Genomic DNA, 17,616 nt, shown 5'->3' on the forward strand with positions numbered 1-17,616 from the left:
GCCAACTGCCATACCATAAGGACACTAAGGGAGCCCTATGGAGAGGCCCATATGACAAGGAACTAAGGCCTCCTGAGCCATGTGAGGGAGCCATAGTGAAAATGAATCTTACAGTCCCCATCAAGCCTCAGATGACTACTACCATGGTCAACATCTTGGACTCCAACATTATGAGGGAGCCTGAGACAGAACCACCCAACTAAACCACTCACAAATTTCTAACCCTCAGAACCGCAAGATAATAACTGTTTATCATGCTAAAACACCAAGTTTTGGGTTAATTCATTACATAGAATAGATATCTAATACACACAGCAAAAATCTGAGCACCTAGAATTGGGTCAAACAACCAACCTCAAAAACAGAACTGAATGATTACAGAACTTAAAGCTTTAATAAAATAAAAAGTACCTGTTTTCCATAAAACAAACAAACCAAAAAACTGGAACAGTATGGCAGCACTGAAAGTGAACTTAAACCTGGATATAAGAAGTATTTATCAGGAAGCCTGCTATGTTCAAGAATGTATTTTGAACATGAATCACAATTAGAATTCCAGATAGAACATGGCAAGTAATACATAAATGCTACAAAAGAGAATGGGAGTTCAGAATCAGGAAGGTTCACATTCTGTTACAATATTTAGGGCAGCTTGGACTTGGAAAATGTATAGGAGCTTCACAGATGAAGATAAGTAGGAAAGCATAATAGAGAAATAGAACAATGTGAGAAAGCACTCCAAGTGGGTAAAGCATGATGAGTGTTCTGGCAACATTAATGTAGTCCAGCTAGACTAGAGCATAAAGCACATGTAATAGAGCAATGGCAAATAAGACTGGAAACCATAGAATGGATACCTATTCTGGAATATCCTAAAACACATGTCAATGGCTCTCAATTTTGTTCTGTAGAAGGTAATGGACGCAGTTGTGGTTGTTACAGAAGTGGGATTAATATATTAGTCTGGCCGGGCATGGTGGCTCACACCTATAATCCCAGCACTTTGGGAGGCCAAAGAGGGTGGATTACTTGAGCTCAGGAGTTTAAGACCATCCTGGGCAACATGGTGAAATCCCATTTCTACTGAAAATACAAAAATTAGCTGGGCATGATGGCATGTACCTGTAGTCCCAGCTACTTGGGGGGCTGAGGTGGGAGGATCACTTAAGCCGGGGGGGTGCAGGTTGCAGTGAGTCAAAATTACACCACTGCACTTCAGGCTGGGTGACAGAGTGAGACTGTCTCAAAAAAAAATAAAAATAAAAATGGTTGAGGGCAAAGAAAAAGATTTAAAGATCAATCTGTAGGGAAGACCTAAAGAGTAACACAGGAGTAAAAGAGATGACATGGAAGAGAATGGATGAAGGGATGAGAAACACACAAGGTCAGATGACAGTCCTTAGAAGAAAGATCATGCTCACAAACCTAGCAGAGTCTAACTCTAGTTCATAATGCACATCCAATAAATATTAGCTGAAGTCTGGACAGCATCTCGGAGGATACAAAGGACTTAGAGAAAAAAAGGAACTGTCAAGCCAGTTCAAAGAAGATAAAAGATGAGTAAAAATCATTAAATTGAAATTAGGTCATCAGGCTTTTTGTTGACAATGTGGCATGGGGTGGTGGGGTGCGGGGGTACAAGCTAGATGTTATACTATGGAAAAATAGCCAATAAGAGGGTGGTAAGAAGTGACAGCAACAAGCATGGACTACTTTTTGAATGTGTTTTATATGGTAAAGGAAGCATTTGTCTGTGTTTTAATACAAGTGACCTAAGCATGTTCAGAGGTAGAAAGAAGAAATAAATAGAAAAAATGCAAAGAGAAGGGACTGGGTGAAACCACAGAAAAAGGTGACTGCAAGAAAATTCCCAAGTGCCAAGGACTGGCAAGGCAGATAGATATTCTTGAAATAATCTACAGCTGTGTTGCCAAACTAGTGAGTGCTTAGGGAATGCAATCTTAGTTTGATAGTCACCTACACAAACCATACATTAGGAGATACCCTATATGTAAGCAAACTTCGATAACACATTATAATTTACTGTTGATTATATATGGACTTCTCAAGTGGAATAATATTCAACATATTTATATTAAGAGAAAATTAATTTCATCAGAGTACATAATTATTAAGATTTAAGACTATCAGATTTAGCAAGCAAACCAAATCCATATTGCTTTTTATTGGGAAAAATGATTTGGCAACTGGCCACTCCTTTTCCGTCTTTCTGTGAGATGGTAAAATAAATGATTTGAAATCAGCTAAAAAACGAAAATTAAAAAAGGCACTTTGGTCAAGAGTGTAATTTGTCAACTGCAAAGATAGGACTTTATTTTAAATGTAAATCATCATAACATTCAATATAAAATTAGGAGCACTTACGTGCTCCTCACTGAATGAATTAGCTCATTATAAAAAAATTAATTTTAATTAACTTCACAAGTTAGCTGCTACTCTTTATACTTTGGTGGAAAATACATATCAAAATATATTTTGTGAAGGGCTGCGATATGTTAAATGTTACTATAAACCCAGGATTATTCAGCAATTCATGGCTGACACAGAAACTCTTTTATAATGACCTAATTCAGAGAGCTAAGCAAAATTCCCAACCCTAGCACTACTAACAATACATATATCAAAATTAACCTAATTTAAAATATATACACTTACTTATAGAGTAAAATTCTAACTGATGGCTCATAAAACAAATCTCACAAACTTAAAAACACTGAAGTCATTAAAAGTATATTCTCTCCAGCTGGGTGCAGTGGCTCATGCCTGTAATCTCAACACTTCAGGAGGCTGAGGTGGGAGGATCATTTGAGGCCAGGAGTTTGAGACCAGCTGGGCAAAAAAGTGAGACCCTGTCTCTAAAAAAAATTTTGTAATTAGCCGGGCATGGTAGCATGTGTCTGTAGTCCTTGCCACTGGGGGGAGCTGAGGTGGGAAGATCACTTTAGCCAGGGAGGTTGAGACTGCAGTGAGGCATGACCGTGCCACTGCGTTACAGCCTGGGTGACAGAGTGAGACCTTGTCTCAAAAAAAAAAAAAAAGAAAAGTATATTCTCTTACAAAACAGAATACAAACTAGAATTGAATAAAAGAAAGCTCTCAGAAAAATCCCCTGATACTTGGAAATTTTTTAAGCCCACTTCCAAATAACTAATGGGGGTCAAAGAAAAGTCACAATGAAAATCAGAAAACTGAATGAAAATTAAAACAACACATAAAAATTTGTGATGTACAGCTAGAACAGTACTCAGAGGGAAATGTGTAGCACACTTAAATGCACAGAAAATAAGTAAGGTCTCAAATCATAATCTAAGCATCGACATTAAAAAATTAGAAAAGGGGGCTGGGCACGGTGGCTCATGCCTGTAATCCCAGCACTTTCAGAGGCTGAGGCGGGCAGATCACCTCAGGAGTTCGAGACCAGCCTGGCCAGTATGGTGAAACCCCGTCTCTACTAAAAATACAAAAATTAGCCAGGTGTGGTGGTGTGTGCCTGTAGTCAGTCCCAGATACTTGGAAGGCTGAGGCAGGAGAATCACTTGAACCCGGGAGGCAGAGGTTGCAGTGAGCCGAGATTGTGCCACTGCACTCCATCCTGGGCGACACAGAGAGACTCTGTCTCAAAACAAAAACAAAAAAAAAGAAAGAAATTAGAAAAGGGAGAAAAGTAAGCACAAAGCAAACTAAAGGAAGCAAATAGTAAAGATAAGAGCAAAATCACTGAAACAAGAAGAAAAGCAGAGAAAAAAAATCAATGAAAACTAAAGCTGATTCTATGAAAAGATCCATAAAGTTGATAAACATCCAGCCAGACAGATTAAGAAAATATACAAATTACAAATATCAGGAATGAATGAGGAGCCATCACCACAGATCCTACAAACGTTAGAATAAAAAAGAAATATTATGGACAACATTATGCCAATAAATAAATAAATAAAATGAATAATTTCCTTGAATGATTCAAATAACCAAAGCTCACATAAGAAATAAACTGAATGTCTCTTTATCTATTAAATAAAGTGAAGTCATAGTTTAAAACTTTCCCAAAAAGAAGATTCCCCACCCAGATGGCTTCACTGGTGAATGCTTTTTTATTTTTTTTGAGATGGAGTCCCGCTCTGGCAGTGACGCGATCTTGGCTCACTGCAACCTCCACCTCCTGGGTTCAAATGATTCTCCTGCCTCAGCTTCCTGAGTAGCTGGGACCACAGGAGCACACCACCACACACAGCTAATTTTTTTTTTTTTTTTTTTAGTAGAGATAGGGTTTCACCATGTTGGCTAGAATGGTCTCAATCTCTTGACCTTGTGATCCACCTGCCTCAGCCTCCCAATGTGCTGGGATTACAGGCGTGAGCCGCCACACCCAGCCTTCACTGGTGAATTCTAAACACAGAAAAAACATTTCCCAGCTAGGCAATGTGGCTCACACCTATGTATTCCCAGCACTTTGGGAGGCCAAGGTGGGAGGATCACTTGAGCTCAGGAGTTCGAGACCAGCCTAGGCAACATAAACAAAGTGAGACCCTGTTTCTACAAAAAATAAAAAAAAATTAGCCAGGTATGGTGGTACATGACTGTAGTCCCAGCTACTCAGAAAGTTGAGGTGGCTGAATTGCTTCGGCCCAGGAGGTCGAGGCTATAGTGAGCCGTGATTATGTCACTGTAGTCCAGCTTCTGCGACAGAGCAAGACTCTGTCTCAAAAAACAAAAGAAAAAACATTTCCCAATTCATGTTATCAGGCCAGAATTACCCTGACACCAAAACCAGACAACATTATAAAGAAATAAAAAACCAGAATATCTTATGAGCCTAGATGCAAAAATCTCTAACAAAATACTAGCAAATCAAATTCTACAACACGTATAAAAGACAATAATACAGCTTGGTTTTTCCCAGGAATGCAAGATTGGCTGAATATTCAAAAATCAATCAATGTAATTTACCATAGGTCAGAAGGGTAAAGAAACCACATTATCATCTCAATAGATGCAGAAAAGCACCTGACAAAATTCAACATACACTCACAATGAAACCTCTAAGCAAACAAGGAATAGAACATCCTCAATGGGATAAAAGAAAAATCAACTAAAAGCCTACAGCTAACTTAATGGTGAAAGATTGCTTTCCATCTGAAATCAGAGACAAGACAAGGATGTCTGCGCTCATGAATTCTTAACACTGTACTGGAGTTCTTAAACAGTGCAAAAGGCAATTAAAATAAATAGAAGGCATCAGATTGGAAAGAAATAAGTACAACTAACTCTACTGACAGATGCTATGATTGCCTACATTAAAAATCAAAGAATCTACAAAAAAACTACTAAAACTAACAAGTGAGTTTAGCAACCACACAGACTACAGACAGTAGCAAGCACACAGACTACAGACAATATTAAAAATTTACCTGTATTTCTATAGACCATCAATGAACAAATGAATTAAAAATTTTTTAATGTAACATTTTAAAATAGCTTCAAACCACATGAAATATTTAGGGAAACAATTAACAAAATATACACAAGATCTGCCACCAAAAACTACAAAATATTGCTGAGAGAAATTAACTAGAAGCAATAAATGGATATACACTGCCCATTCATGGATCAAGAGGCTCAATATTATTAAGATGCTGGCTGTTTCTATATTATCTATAAAGTCAATGGAATCCCAATGAAAATGCCACCATGCTTGACATGACAAAGTAATAGTAATAGTAATAATCACTTACTATAACATTATTTACTTACTGTAACTTATTACTAAATAATAATATTACTATATTACTATAGTGATAGTAAAATATGCGAAGAAGTTGAGTTGTCAAAAGATCTTGAAAAAAAAGAACAAAGCTGGAGGACTCAAACTTTTCAATTTCAAAACTTACTACAAAGCTATAGTAATCAAGAGACTCTGATACGGGCAAAAGGATAGACATATAGAGCAATGGAACAGAGAGAGACAGAGAGATTGAGAAAGAGGAATTTCACAGATTGGAGGAGACTAAAGAGACATGAACTAAATGCATTATAGGATCCTGGACCAGAGCCTAAAATACAATAAGGACATTAGGAAAAGAAAAAAAAAACTGGTAAAATTCCAACAAGGTATGTAACTTAATTATCGGCATTGTATCTAGGTTAATTTCTAATTTTGATCATTGTGCCATGATTATCTAAGCGTTAACGTCAGGGGAAACAAGGTGAAGGATACTCTCTACACCATCTTTGCAACTCTTTTAGGTCTTAATTTCACAATAGAAAAAGCTTTTTTTAAATGAGGTATCACTGCACTTTCAATAAAATAACTAAACGTTTAAAGATGCATAATTTCAAGTGCTGATGAAAATTCAGAGCAACTAGAAACCTCATACTTTTCTGATAGGAATGCAAAATGACAAAACAAAATTGGAGAATGTTCTGGCAGTTTCTTACAAAGTTAAACACTTACTATTCAACCCAGCAATTCTATTCCTAGGCACTTACCCAAAAGAAATAAAAATTTATGTTCACACAAAGATCTGTAAGTGAATGTTTCTAACAGCTTTATTTATAATAGCCTTGAACTGTAAACAGCCCAAATATCTATCAATTGGTAAATGGATAAACAACTGTGATACCTTCAGAAAATGTAATACTATTCAGTAATAAAAAAAATAAGCTACTGACATATGCAACAACATGGATGAATCTCAGAAACACTATGCTAAAACACAAATGTCAGAAAAAAGGCAATATTTTCATGCCAGAAATGAGATCACAGATTGGCATGGGTGGATGAGTAAGTAAGAGAACTGACTAACTAATCATCCTGTTAATCAATTGGAACTATGAGATACCATTTTTCAAAGTGGTTTTTAATTTTATCTTTTAATTTATTTTTATTGACATTTTTCTTTTGGTGTATACGTTTTAACATTTGACATGGACAGTTTCATGTAAAGTTTCAAATAAAAACCTGAATAAAGAACTTTAATAAATAAAGAACTGAGAAAGACAACAGAATAAAATACTGTACAAATAATTAAAATGAGAAATATTTACTTTAAAAGGGGTGATACTTTAAAGTTGCATGAATAACACATTTTTATATTTCATTAGTAACTACTATGCCTTATAATGAGATCTTCTTAGGTAAGATAAGGGTGCAGTGTTAAGATTCAATTTTATTAATTTCTTTGGAATAAAAGATCAAAAAAAGAACAACAGGAGTAATTAGAAAAGTCAGCAGCAGAATTAAAGTTAGCCAAGATAATGAACAGATGTTATGTGGTCTTAGTCATCACACTGCTCTATACTACATATTTCAAATGTAATGTTCCCACCTTCTCTAAAATGTAGTAGCTACGCTGGGTGCAGTCGCTCACGTCTGTAATCCTAGCACTTTGGGAGGCCGAGGTGGATGGATCACCTCAGGTCAGGAGTTCAAGACCACCAACATGGTGAAACCCCATCTTTACTAAATACACAAAATTAGGCGGGCATGGTGGCACATGCCTGTAATCCCAGCTACTCAGAAGGCTGAGGCAGGAGAACTGCTTGAACCCGGGAGGCGGAAGTTGCAGTGAACTGAGATTGCATCATTGCACTCCGGCCTGGGCAAAAGAGCGAAACTCCATCTCAAAAAATAAAAATAAAGATAAAATGTAGCATCCACATACAAAATAAACTGATACTCTTTAAGTCATGAGTTTACTTGCTTTGAAAATATCATTAAAAGAGTTATACTGTATTTGATAAAATAGTATGCCTTTTCTATTTCATGGCATGAAGACGGCATTAAATAAGCCAACTAAACATTACTATTAAAAATTGAAATCTAAGAAGCATTTTCTCCATGCTCATTAGGTCACGCAATTCTAAAATAATGTGGAAACATTTTCTCCATGCTCATTAGGTCAAGCAATTCTAAAATAATGTTTTATAACTCAATAACCCAAATTTATCCTACTCACTTCCACCAATTAAAGGCATACAGAACACAATAATTGTATTGTTTGAACTAGAAATAATCTTAGAGGTAAGATTTTAGAAAACTGCTCTATCCCAATGTTTTCCAGCGTTTCACTCAGTTAAGCACATTTTTCATGGTAACTACTTATTTCTATCAATTTATAATTTAAATTTACTGTAGCAAAGATTGCCCATATGGCTATTAATCCCATGTCCTTCTTCTGAGCATAAAGAAAGTTAAACTTCCCAGTCTCCCAAGCAGTTAGGTTAGAATCTAAAACTAGGTCTGAACAATGGAATGAAGGCAAAAATGATCTTCCTCCACATCCAGGCCAGGCCCCAACAAAATCCTCAATTTGTCCCTGGACAAGAAGAAAAGGACTCTAAAATGAAGGAATGAAACAATGGATCCCTGAGTCACTTCTTGGAGGAGAACCACCCAAACAGCAGCATCAGAGTGGGACAAAAGTAGATGCCTGACAAGAGAGGCCTTAAGCTTCTAAGAATTTGGGTTTGTTTATTATTACAGCATTTTCCATTAAATGCCTGGACTAATGCCTTCACTTTAATACCTGTAGTTTAAAAGAAAATATTATAGCACTATTCATAAATGGAAAACTAGTGTTTTTCTAATATATTTTCAAGTAAACACTTATCTATTAAAATAAGAAATGTTAGCTAGGCATCATCTAAAATCATTTCATTGATAAAGAAAGTAATAAGAGTTTCACTCTTTCAAAACTGTGAGAAAATTATTCATGAGGTGAAGATAGGAAAGGAACAAATCTTTTGGGAAGAAAAAAAGAGCTATTAAAATTAAAGTAGGCTGGGCACAGTGGCTCACACCTGTAATCCCAGCACTTTGGGAGGCTGAGGTGGGTGGGACACCTGAGGTCAGGAGTTTGAGACCAGCCTGACCAACATGGTGAAACCCCGTCTCTAATAAAAATACAAAAATTAGCCGGGTGTGGTGGTGCATGCCTATAAATCCCAGTTACTTGGGAGGCTGAGGCAGGAGAATTGCTTGAACCTGGAGGCAGAGGTTGCAGTGAGCCAAGATGGTGCCATTGCACTCCAGTCTGGGTGACAGAGTGAAACTCTGTCTTGAAAAAATTAATTAATTAAATTAAAATAAATTAAAGTGGGCCTCAAATATATCTTCAAAAAAACCAATATTTAACAAGCAAAGGCATAATACATAAGAATTCTTTTTTTTATTACTATACTTTAAGTTTTAGGGTACGTGTGCACATTGTGCAGGTTTATTACATATGTATACATGTGCCATGTTGGTGTGCTGCACCCATTAACTCGTCTTTTAACATTAGGTATTTCTCCTAATGCTATCCCTCCCCGCTCCCCACACCCCACAACAGGCCCTGGTGTGTGATGTTCCCCTTCCTGTGTCCATGTGTTCTCATTTTTCAATTCCCACCTATGAGTGAGAACATGCGGTGTTTGGTTTTTTGTCCTTGCAATAGTTTGCTGAGAATGATGGTTTCCAGCTTCATCCATGTCCCTGCAAAGGACATGAACTCAGCCTTTTTATGGCTGCATAGTATTCCATGGTGTATATGTGCCACATTTTCTTAATCCAGTCTATCATTGTTGGACATTTGGCTTGGTTCCAAGTCTTTGCTATTGTGAACAGTGCTGCAATAAACATACATGTGCATGTGTCTTTATAACAGCATGTTTTATAATCCTTTGGGTATATACCCAGTAATGGGATGGCTGGGTCAAATGGTATTTCTAGTTCTAGATCCCTGAGGAATCGCCACACTGACTTCCACAGTGGTTGAACTAGTTTACAGTCCCACCAACAGTGTAAAAGTGTTCCTATTTCTCCACATCCTCTCCAGCACCTGTTGTTTCCTGACTTTTTAATGATCACCATTCTAACTGGTGTGAGATGGTATCTCATTATGGTTTTGATTTGCATTTCTCTGATGGCCACTGATGATGAGCATTTTTCCATGTGTCTGTTGGTTGCATAAATGTCTTCGCTTGAGAAGTGTCTGTTCATATCCTTTGCCTACTTTTTGATGGGGTTGTTTTTTTCTTGTAAATTTGTCTGAGTTCATTGTAGATTCTGGTAATGCCACACATCTACAACTATCTGATCTTTGACAAACCCGACAAAAATAAGAAATGGGGAAAGGATTCCCTATTTAATAAATGGTGCTGGGAAAACTGGCTAGCCATATGTAGAAAGCTGAAACTGGATCCCTTCCTTACACCTTATACAAAAATTAATTCAAGATGGATTAGAGACTTAAATGTTAGACCTAAAACCATAAAAACCCTAGAAGAAAACCTAGGCAATACCATTCAGGACATAGGCATGGGCAAGGACTTCATGTCTAAAACACCAAAAGCAATGGCAACAAAAGCCAAAATTGACAAATGGGATCTAATTAAACTAAAGAGCTTCTGCACAGCAAAAGAAACTACCATCAGAGTGAACAGGCAACCTACAGAATGGGAGAAAATTTTTGCAACACATGAGAATTCTAACTCAACATCCAATCTTCCGATTCTATCACTCATCTATTCCTACAATATATAACACCTAAAGAACATGAAATGTGTATCTTTGATCTACTTTTATTCTGCTTAACTAAACGCTAAACAAAGACCATCCTAATATATACAACAGGCCTTTGTGACTGCGGGTTCCACATCTGTGGATTCAATCAACCACAATTCAAAAACATTAAAAAAACAAAAAAAATGGATGCTTGCATCTGCACTGAACATGTGAAAAGTCTTTTTTTCTTGTCATTATTCCCTAATTAATACAAGATTACAACTATTTACATAGCATTTTCACTGTATTAGGTATTACAAGTAATCTAGAGATGACTTAAAGTATACATGAAGATGTGTGTAGGTTATATGCAAACACTTTACCAATTTTATATCAGGAACTTGAGCATCCATGGATTTGGGTATTCACAGGAGATCATGGAACCAATGTCCCATGGTTACCAACAGACAACTGTATATAACAAGTTGTATAAAGCCAGTCTTTCGAAGTATTTGTTGTGTGATTACTAGATCAAACATTTTTGAGAGTACATAATTGAAAGATAAATCAACAAATTATGAAACTTGCTAGAAAGTTTCTATGATCATGTCTTCTTTTTCCCAAAGGAATTCTTGCAATGAGCAGGTATATTGCATATATAAACACAAAATCCCCTCCCAAAACTGTTTTACATCCTTTATTTCTAAGACATCTTACTAGTTTATTTTTTTTAAATTGTAATATGGGTTTTATCATTTTTATGAGGAAACAAAATATTCTAAGTACCAGTTTCAGTAAAAACTTATCAACTAACATGAGCTTTTCTCTGCAGCTGGGTTATCAACATCAGAGGATGAAATATTTATAATAAAAACAAATGGATAGTATTCTGAAGAAGAAATGCTTTCTAGCCTCTGTTATTATATTTATTCTTAAAATACCTCATATGCATTAAGTTACATACATGCCTTGCTATAGAGGCTATGATTCCTACTTTTTTCTACTCCCCAATCTTTTAAAAAGTTAAAAATAATTTAGCTTATTTTAAAAACAAGTCAGTAGAAATAACGTACTTATCAGATTTCCTTTTGCATCCCTGAGAGGAGCACCACCTCCAACTTTTCCCCAGGGATTATATGTTCTCATTTCAGCTTCTAATTTAGCTTCATATTCTTCTTTTTCTTCACGTTCTTTCTTCCTTCTTTCTTCTCTTTCCCGAATCTTGACAACATAAGATATATTTAAAATAAACGCTGACAAGTATTCTGATACAAGAAGTTAGTAATACCAGATGTTATTTTTTGTATTAGAAAACAAGCAAAAAAAAATTTGCTTTTTTTTTTTTTTCCCCAGTATACCCCCCTACAAAGGTTAAAATCACAAATATATGTAAAAATACTTTAGGTCAGGTGTGGTGGCTCATGCCTATGGAGGCCAAGGCGGGCAGATCACTTAAGGTCAAGAGTTCAAGACCAGCCTGGCCAACATGGCAAAACCCCATCTCTACTAAAAATACAAAAATTAGCTGGGTGTGGTTGCGCACATCTGTAATCCCAGCTACTTGGGTGTCTGAGGCACAAGAATCGCTTGAACCCAGGAGGTGGAGTTTGTAGTCAGCCAATATCATGCCACTGCACTTCAGCTTGGGCAACATTATGCAAGACACTGTCTTTAAATAATAACATTAAAAATAAAAATAATTCAATGGCTAGAATACATAGCCCCTGTTCCTCTATATACAACAAATGACTTTCTAGCCACTAAGGTACTTCAGACTCAACCAACTCCTCCTTCCCTCCCCTAGTGTCTACCTGAGCCATTCCCTCTCTAACCCTGCCAGTTCCACGGGACCATCAGATCTCCCTACGTTCCTTTTTCATCTGTCCTTTCAAGGGGAATGCCCAGCCACAAAGTCCACCCTCAACCTTACCAGACCTACTTTCCCTAGGCAAACTCTATTCCCAGAATTCAGAGGTCGGAGGATCAACTCTCTCTGGGGAATGCTTGGCAACTTTAAATACAGGCATACCTCATTTTATTGTGCTGAATTTTATTGTGCTTTGCGGACATTGCATTTTTTTTTTTTTTGAGACGGAGTCTCACTCTGTCACCCAGGCTGGAGTGCAGTGGCGTGATCTCGGCTCACTGCAAGCTCCGCCTCCCGGGTTCACGCCATTCTCCTGCCCCAGCCTCCAGAGTAGCTGGGACTACAGGAGCCCGCCACCACGCCCAGTTATTTTTTGTATTTTTAGTAGAGACGGGGTTTCACCGCATTAGCCAGGATGGTCTCAATCTCCTGACCTCTGATCCACCCACCTCGGCCTCCCAAAGTGCTGGGATTACAGGCGTGAGCCACCATGCCTGGCCACAGATATTGCATTTTTTACAAATTGAAGGTTTGTGGCAACTCTGCATTGAGGAAGTCTATCAGTACCATTTTTCCAATGGCATGGGCTAATTTCATGTCTCTGTGTCACATTTTGGTAATTCTCACAATATTTCAAACTTTTTAAATTATTATTATATCTGTTATGGTGATCTGTGATTGCTAATCTTTAGTGTTACTATTATAATTGTTTTGGGGCGCCATGAATCACACACACATAAGATGGCAAATTTAATGAATAAATGTCATATGTATTCTGACTATTCTACCAGTCAGCCGTTCCCCTGTCTCTTTCCCTCTCTTTGGGTCTCTCTTTTCCCTGATAGAATACTGAAATTAGGCCAAATAATAACCCTACAATGGCATGTAAGTGTTTGAGTGAATGAAAGAGTCACATCTCTCACTTTAAATCAAAAGCTAGAAATGACTATGCTTAGTGGGAAAGGCTTGTCAAATGCACAGATAGACTGAAAGCTAGGCCTCTCATGTTAAATAAACACTTTGCCCAGTTGTAAATGCACAGGAAAAATTCTTGAAGAAAATTAAAAGTGCTACTCCAGTAAACATATGAATGATAAGAAAGTGAAACAGCCTTATTGCTGTTATAGAGAAAGTTTTAGTGGTCTAAATAGAAGATCAAACCAGCCCAGCATTCCCTTAAGCCAAAGCCTAAACCAGAGCAAGGCCCTAACTTTCTTCAATTCTATGAAGGCTGAGAGAAGTGAGGAAGCTGCAGAAGAAAACTTGCAAGTTAGCAGAGGTTGGTTCATGAAGTTGAGGGAAAGCTGCCATCTCTATAACATAAAAGTACAACATGGGCTGGGCTCACACCTGTAATCCCAAAACTTTGGGAGGCCGAGGTGGGCGGATCACTTGAGATCAGGAGTTCAAGACCACCCTGACCAACATGGCGAAACCCCACCTCTACTAAAAATACAAAAAAAAAAAAAAAAAAAAAATTAGCTGGGCGTGGTAGTGGGCACCTGTAGTCCCAGCTACTCGGGAGGCTGAGGTGGAGGTTGCAGTGAGCCGAGATCGTGCCACTGTACTCCAGCCTAGGCTGGGCGACAGAGTGCGACTTTGTCTCAAAATAAAAATAAAAATAAAAAAGTACAACATGAGGCAGCAAATCCTGATGAAGAAGCTGCAACAAGTCACCCAGAAAGTCTAGCTCAGATAACTGATGAAGGTGGTTCCACTAAACAACAGATATTCAATGGAGACAAAACAGCCTTGTATTAAAAGAAGACTTTCATAGCTAGTAAAGAGAAGTCAATGTCTGGTTTCAAGCTTCAAAGGACAGGCTGACTCTCTCATTAGAAGCTAATGCAGCTGGTGACTTTAAGTTGAAGCCAATGCTAATATACCATTCTGAAAACCTTAGGGCCCTTAAGAATGATGCTAAATCAGCCGGGCACGGTGGCTCACAACTGTAATCCCAGCACTCTGGGAGGCCGAGGCAGGTGGATCACGAGGTCAGGAGACCGAGACCATCCTGGCTAACATGGTGAAACCCCGTCTCTACTGAAAATACAAAAAAAAATTAGCCGGGCATGGTGGCAGGCGCCTATAGTCCCAGCTATTCAGGAGGCTGAGGCAGGAGAATGGCATGAACCCAGGAGGCGGAGCTTGCAGTGAGCTAAGATCGCACCACTGCACTCCAGCATGGGTGACAGTGGGAGACTCCATCTTAAAAAAAAAAAAAAAAAAAAAGATGATGCTAAATCTACTCTACCTGTGCTCTAGAAAGGAAACAACAAAGCCTGTATTGCTGCACAACTGTTTCAAGAATGGTTTACTGAGTATTTTAAGTCCACTGTTGAGACCTACTACTAAAAAAAAAGAGATTCCTTTCAAAATATTACTGCTCACTGACAATGCACCTGGTCAGTCAAGAGCTAGATATACAAGAAGGTTAATGTTGTTGTCATGCTTGCTAATACAATATCCATTCTGTAGCCCATTAACTCATGGAGTAATTTTGACACTGAATTCTTACTGTTCAGGAAATACGTTTCATAAAGCTATAGTTGCCACAGACAGTAATTCCTCTGATGGATCTGGGAAATCTAAACTGAAAGCCCTCTGGAGAGAGTTTACCATTCCAGATGCCATCAAGAACATTTGTGAGTCATGGAAGGAAGTCAAAATATCAACAGTATCAGAAGTTTGAAAGAAGTTGACCCTAATGGATGATTCATGGATGACTTTGAGGGATTCAAGACTTCAGTGGTAGAAGAAACTGCAGATGTGGAAGAAATAGCAAGAGAACTGGAATTAGAAGTGAGGCACGGAAGACTTGAGAGAACTGCTGCAATCTCATGATAAAATTTTAATGGATGAGGAGTTGCTTCTTATGAATGAGCAAAGAAAGTGGTTTCTTGAGATGGAGTCTACTCTTGGTGAAGATGTTGTGAACACTGTTGAGATGACAACAAAGATTTAGAACATTATATAAACTAAGTTGATAAAGCATCAGCAGGGTTTTGAGAGGACTCCAAACTTTGAAAGAAGGTCTACTGTGGATAAAATGGTATCAAACAGCATCGTATCCTACAGAGAAATCTCTCATGAATGGAGGAGTCAATTGATGCAGCAAATTTCACTGTTGTCTCATTTTAAGAAATTGCCACAGCCACCCAATCTTCAGCAACTGCCACCCTGATCAGTCAGCAGCCATCAACATTGAGGCAAGACTTTCCACCAGCAAAAGGATTATGATTTGCTAAATTTTTTTTAGCAATACAGTATTTTTAAATTAAGTTTACGTAGCTTGTTTAAGACATGTTGCACCTTAATAGACCACAGTATAGTGTAAAGATAACTCTACATGCACTGGGAAACCAAAAAATTCATGTGAATCATTTCATTGTGATATTTGCTTTATTGCAGTGGTCTGGAACTAAACTTGCAATACTTCTGTAAAGCTGTATTAAGCACAAAAAACAAATGCATTCTTATCATCACTAAGTATAAGCGCAGGGTTGTTCTGTAGAGACATACAGATAGGCAATAAACAAGTGTCTACATTTTGGAAAGTCACTTTTAAACTCATAACCATATGCACAGTAAATTTAAGCAACCTTTTGCTCCAGCATAGCCAAAGAAGTCATCACACACATCAAATAGACCTCTAGAGTTGAAAAATCTAGTTTTGTCAGTGGTGTTTTTAATATGCTCATGCAAAAACAGATTCTGAATTTAAAATTCAGTCTTTTATTTGTAGAATCCTAACATACAAAAAAGGTTGGTAATTCTGTAATTTTAAAAATCTATCTTTCAAGAAAGTTGCCCATGTAAAAGTTAAACAAAAGTACTTTTAAAAGAAATCCAAGTGGAATTCTACAGAAAAGTAACCAAGTTAGAGTCCCAGGGTCCTCTCAGAGGGTAAGGGAATTCCCACAAAGAACCCCATACATTTGATAGTTACTCTTAAATTCTCTGCAAATATTACAAACTACGAAAGAACCCATTATCCTCCTCTGTAAACATGAACTACTACCTGTATTCCCCATTTTGGTTTATAGCCTCATTATTCTCCTAGGAATCATCTTCAAACCCTCTGTTCTCATTCCCTATATCTGAGTCCTGTCAATGAAACCTGAGAATTGTCTCTTAGATGTCTTCCCCAACGTCCCTATCTGGTTCAGGGCCTCATCACCTCCTTACTGGACTATCTACTAAATAATTTCTCTGCCAATCTCTTCCCAATTGTCCAAATCACAACCAATTATTTTCATAAAATATAAATCTCCTCAAAGCAAACAATCCTTTCATACTTTTCTTGGCCTAAAATTTCCTCCCTTCAGCTGCCCATAACCAGATGAAACTGAAAACCCCTTATTAGCTAGTCCTTCACAATCTGCTAGAACAACCTAACTAACTCTCCAGCCCCTTCTTCCACCCCAATTCCATTCTCTGTATACACCAGCAACTTTACCTAGTCATTGCACAACATGCAGCTTAAATATCAACTACTGTGTGAAGCTCTCCCAACTGCCCCAGGCAATTATTTTCCCTATCTTACACTTCCAACAGCGTTTTACTGTATCCACTTCAAAACTCAGCATTTTGAATTATAATTAACTGTTTTTTTCCCCCTCCCCTGCCACACTCTGAGCTCTAAGGGACCACCATGCTTACACTTAAGAGGTTCAACAGTAAATGAGTAAATGAATCAATACCTGCTGCTGCAAAGCTTCTTGGTAAGACTGAAGTGACTGTTTGGAAGGTTTCGGTTTATCTTCAAAAATCAATCCTGAATTTATCACTTGATCACTTGTAATCTTCAGTTCATTCTGTCCAACCGTATTCCTACATCAAATACACAATAAATAATTTAAATCCATCGACGACAAAGCAAGAAGAAAATACAACAGTTTTTTGAAATAGCATGGCATATAAATACATTTAAAAATACAGAAGGATATTTCTCTATAGACCAAAGAGGAATCCTTAAGTGACCCCTTCCTTAGCTCCTCCCTGCCTTTGCTTTGACAATCCTTGCAACTTTCAAATTCACTGCATCTATTTCTTAACCTAGGTAATAGTTACACAGGAGTGAAAAAAGTCTGTGGTAATTCATTGAACAGTACACATATGACTTAGGCGGCTTCCTGAACAAACAGAAATAATAACACAGCCAAAGTCCCTCAAGTAACACAATAACTAATGATTTATTTTTAAATGATTTACTAATAAAATTACTTCTTAGCTATTTCAAGAA

The 17,616-nt window shown here is 37.5% G+C and overlaps 1 protein-coding gene across 22 annotated transcripts in view; it reads right to left on the minus strand.

The window, feature by feature from the left end:
- The window catches only part of CSPP1 (centrosome and spindle pole associated protein 1), a 133,206-nt gene that overhangs the window by 46,414 nt on the left and 69,176 nt on the right, over positions 1 to 17,616 (minus strand). For all 22 annotated transcript variants that reach the window (XM_055349457.2, XM_031014016.3, XM_055349469.2 and 19 more), the window contains 2 exons: positions 17,075 to 17,204; positions 11,578 to 11,725 (listed from right to left, as the gene is read on the minus strand). In XM_055349457.2, the coding sequence (XP_055205432.1) occupies positions 11,578 to 11,725; positions 17,075 to 17,204 (278 nt within the window). The remainder of the gene's footprint in view (positions 1 to 11,577; positions 11,726 to 17,074; positions 17,205 to 17,616) is intronic.

This window comes from Gorilla gorilla, chromosome 7 (assembly GCF_029281585.2).
Source record: "Gorilla gorilla gorilla isolate KB3781 chromosome 7, NHGRI_mGorGor1-v2.1_pri, whole genome shotgun sequence".
Taxonomy (NCBI): Eukaryota; Metazoa; Chordata; class Mammalia; order Primates; family Hominidae; genus Gorilla; species Gorilla gorilla.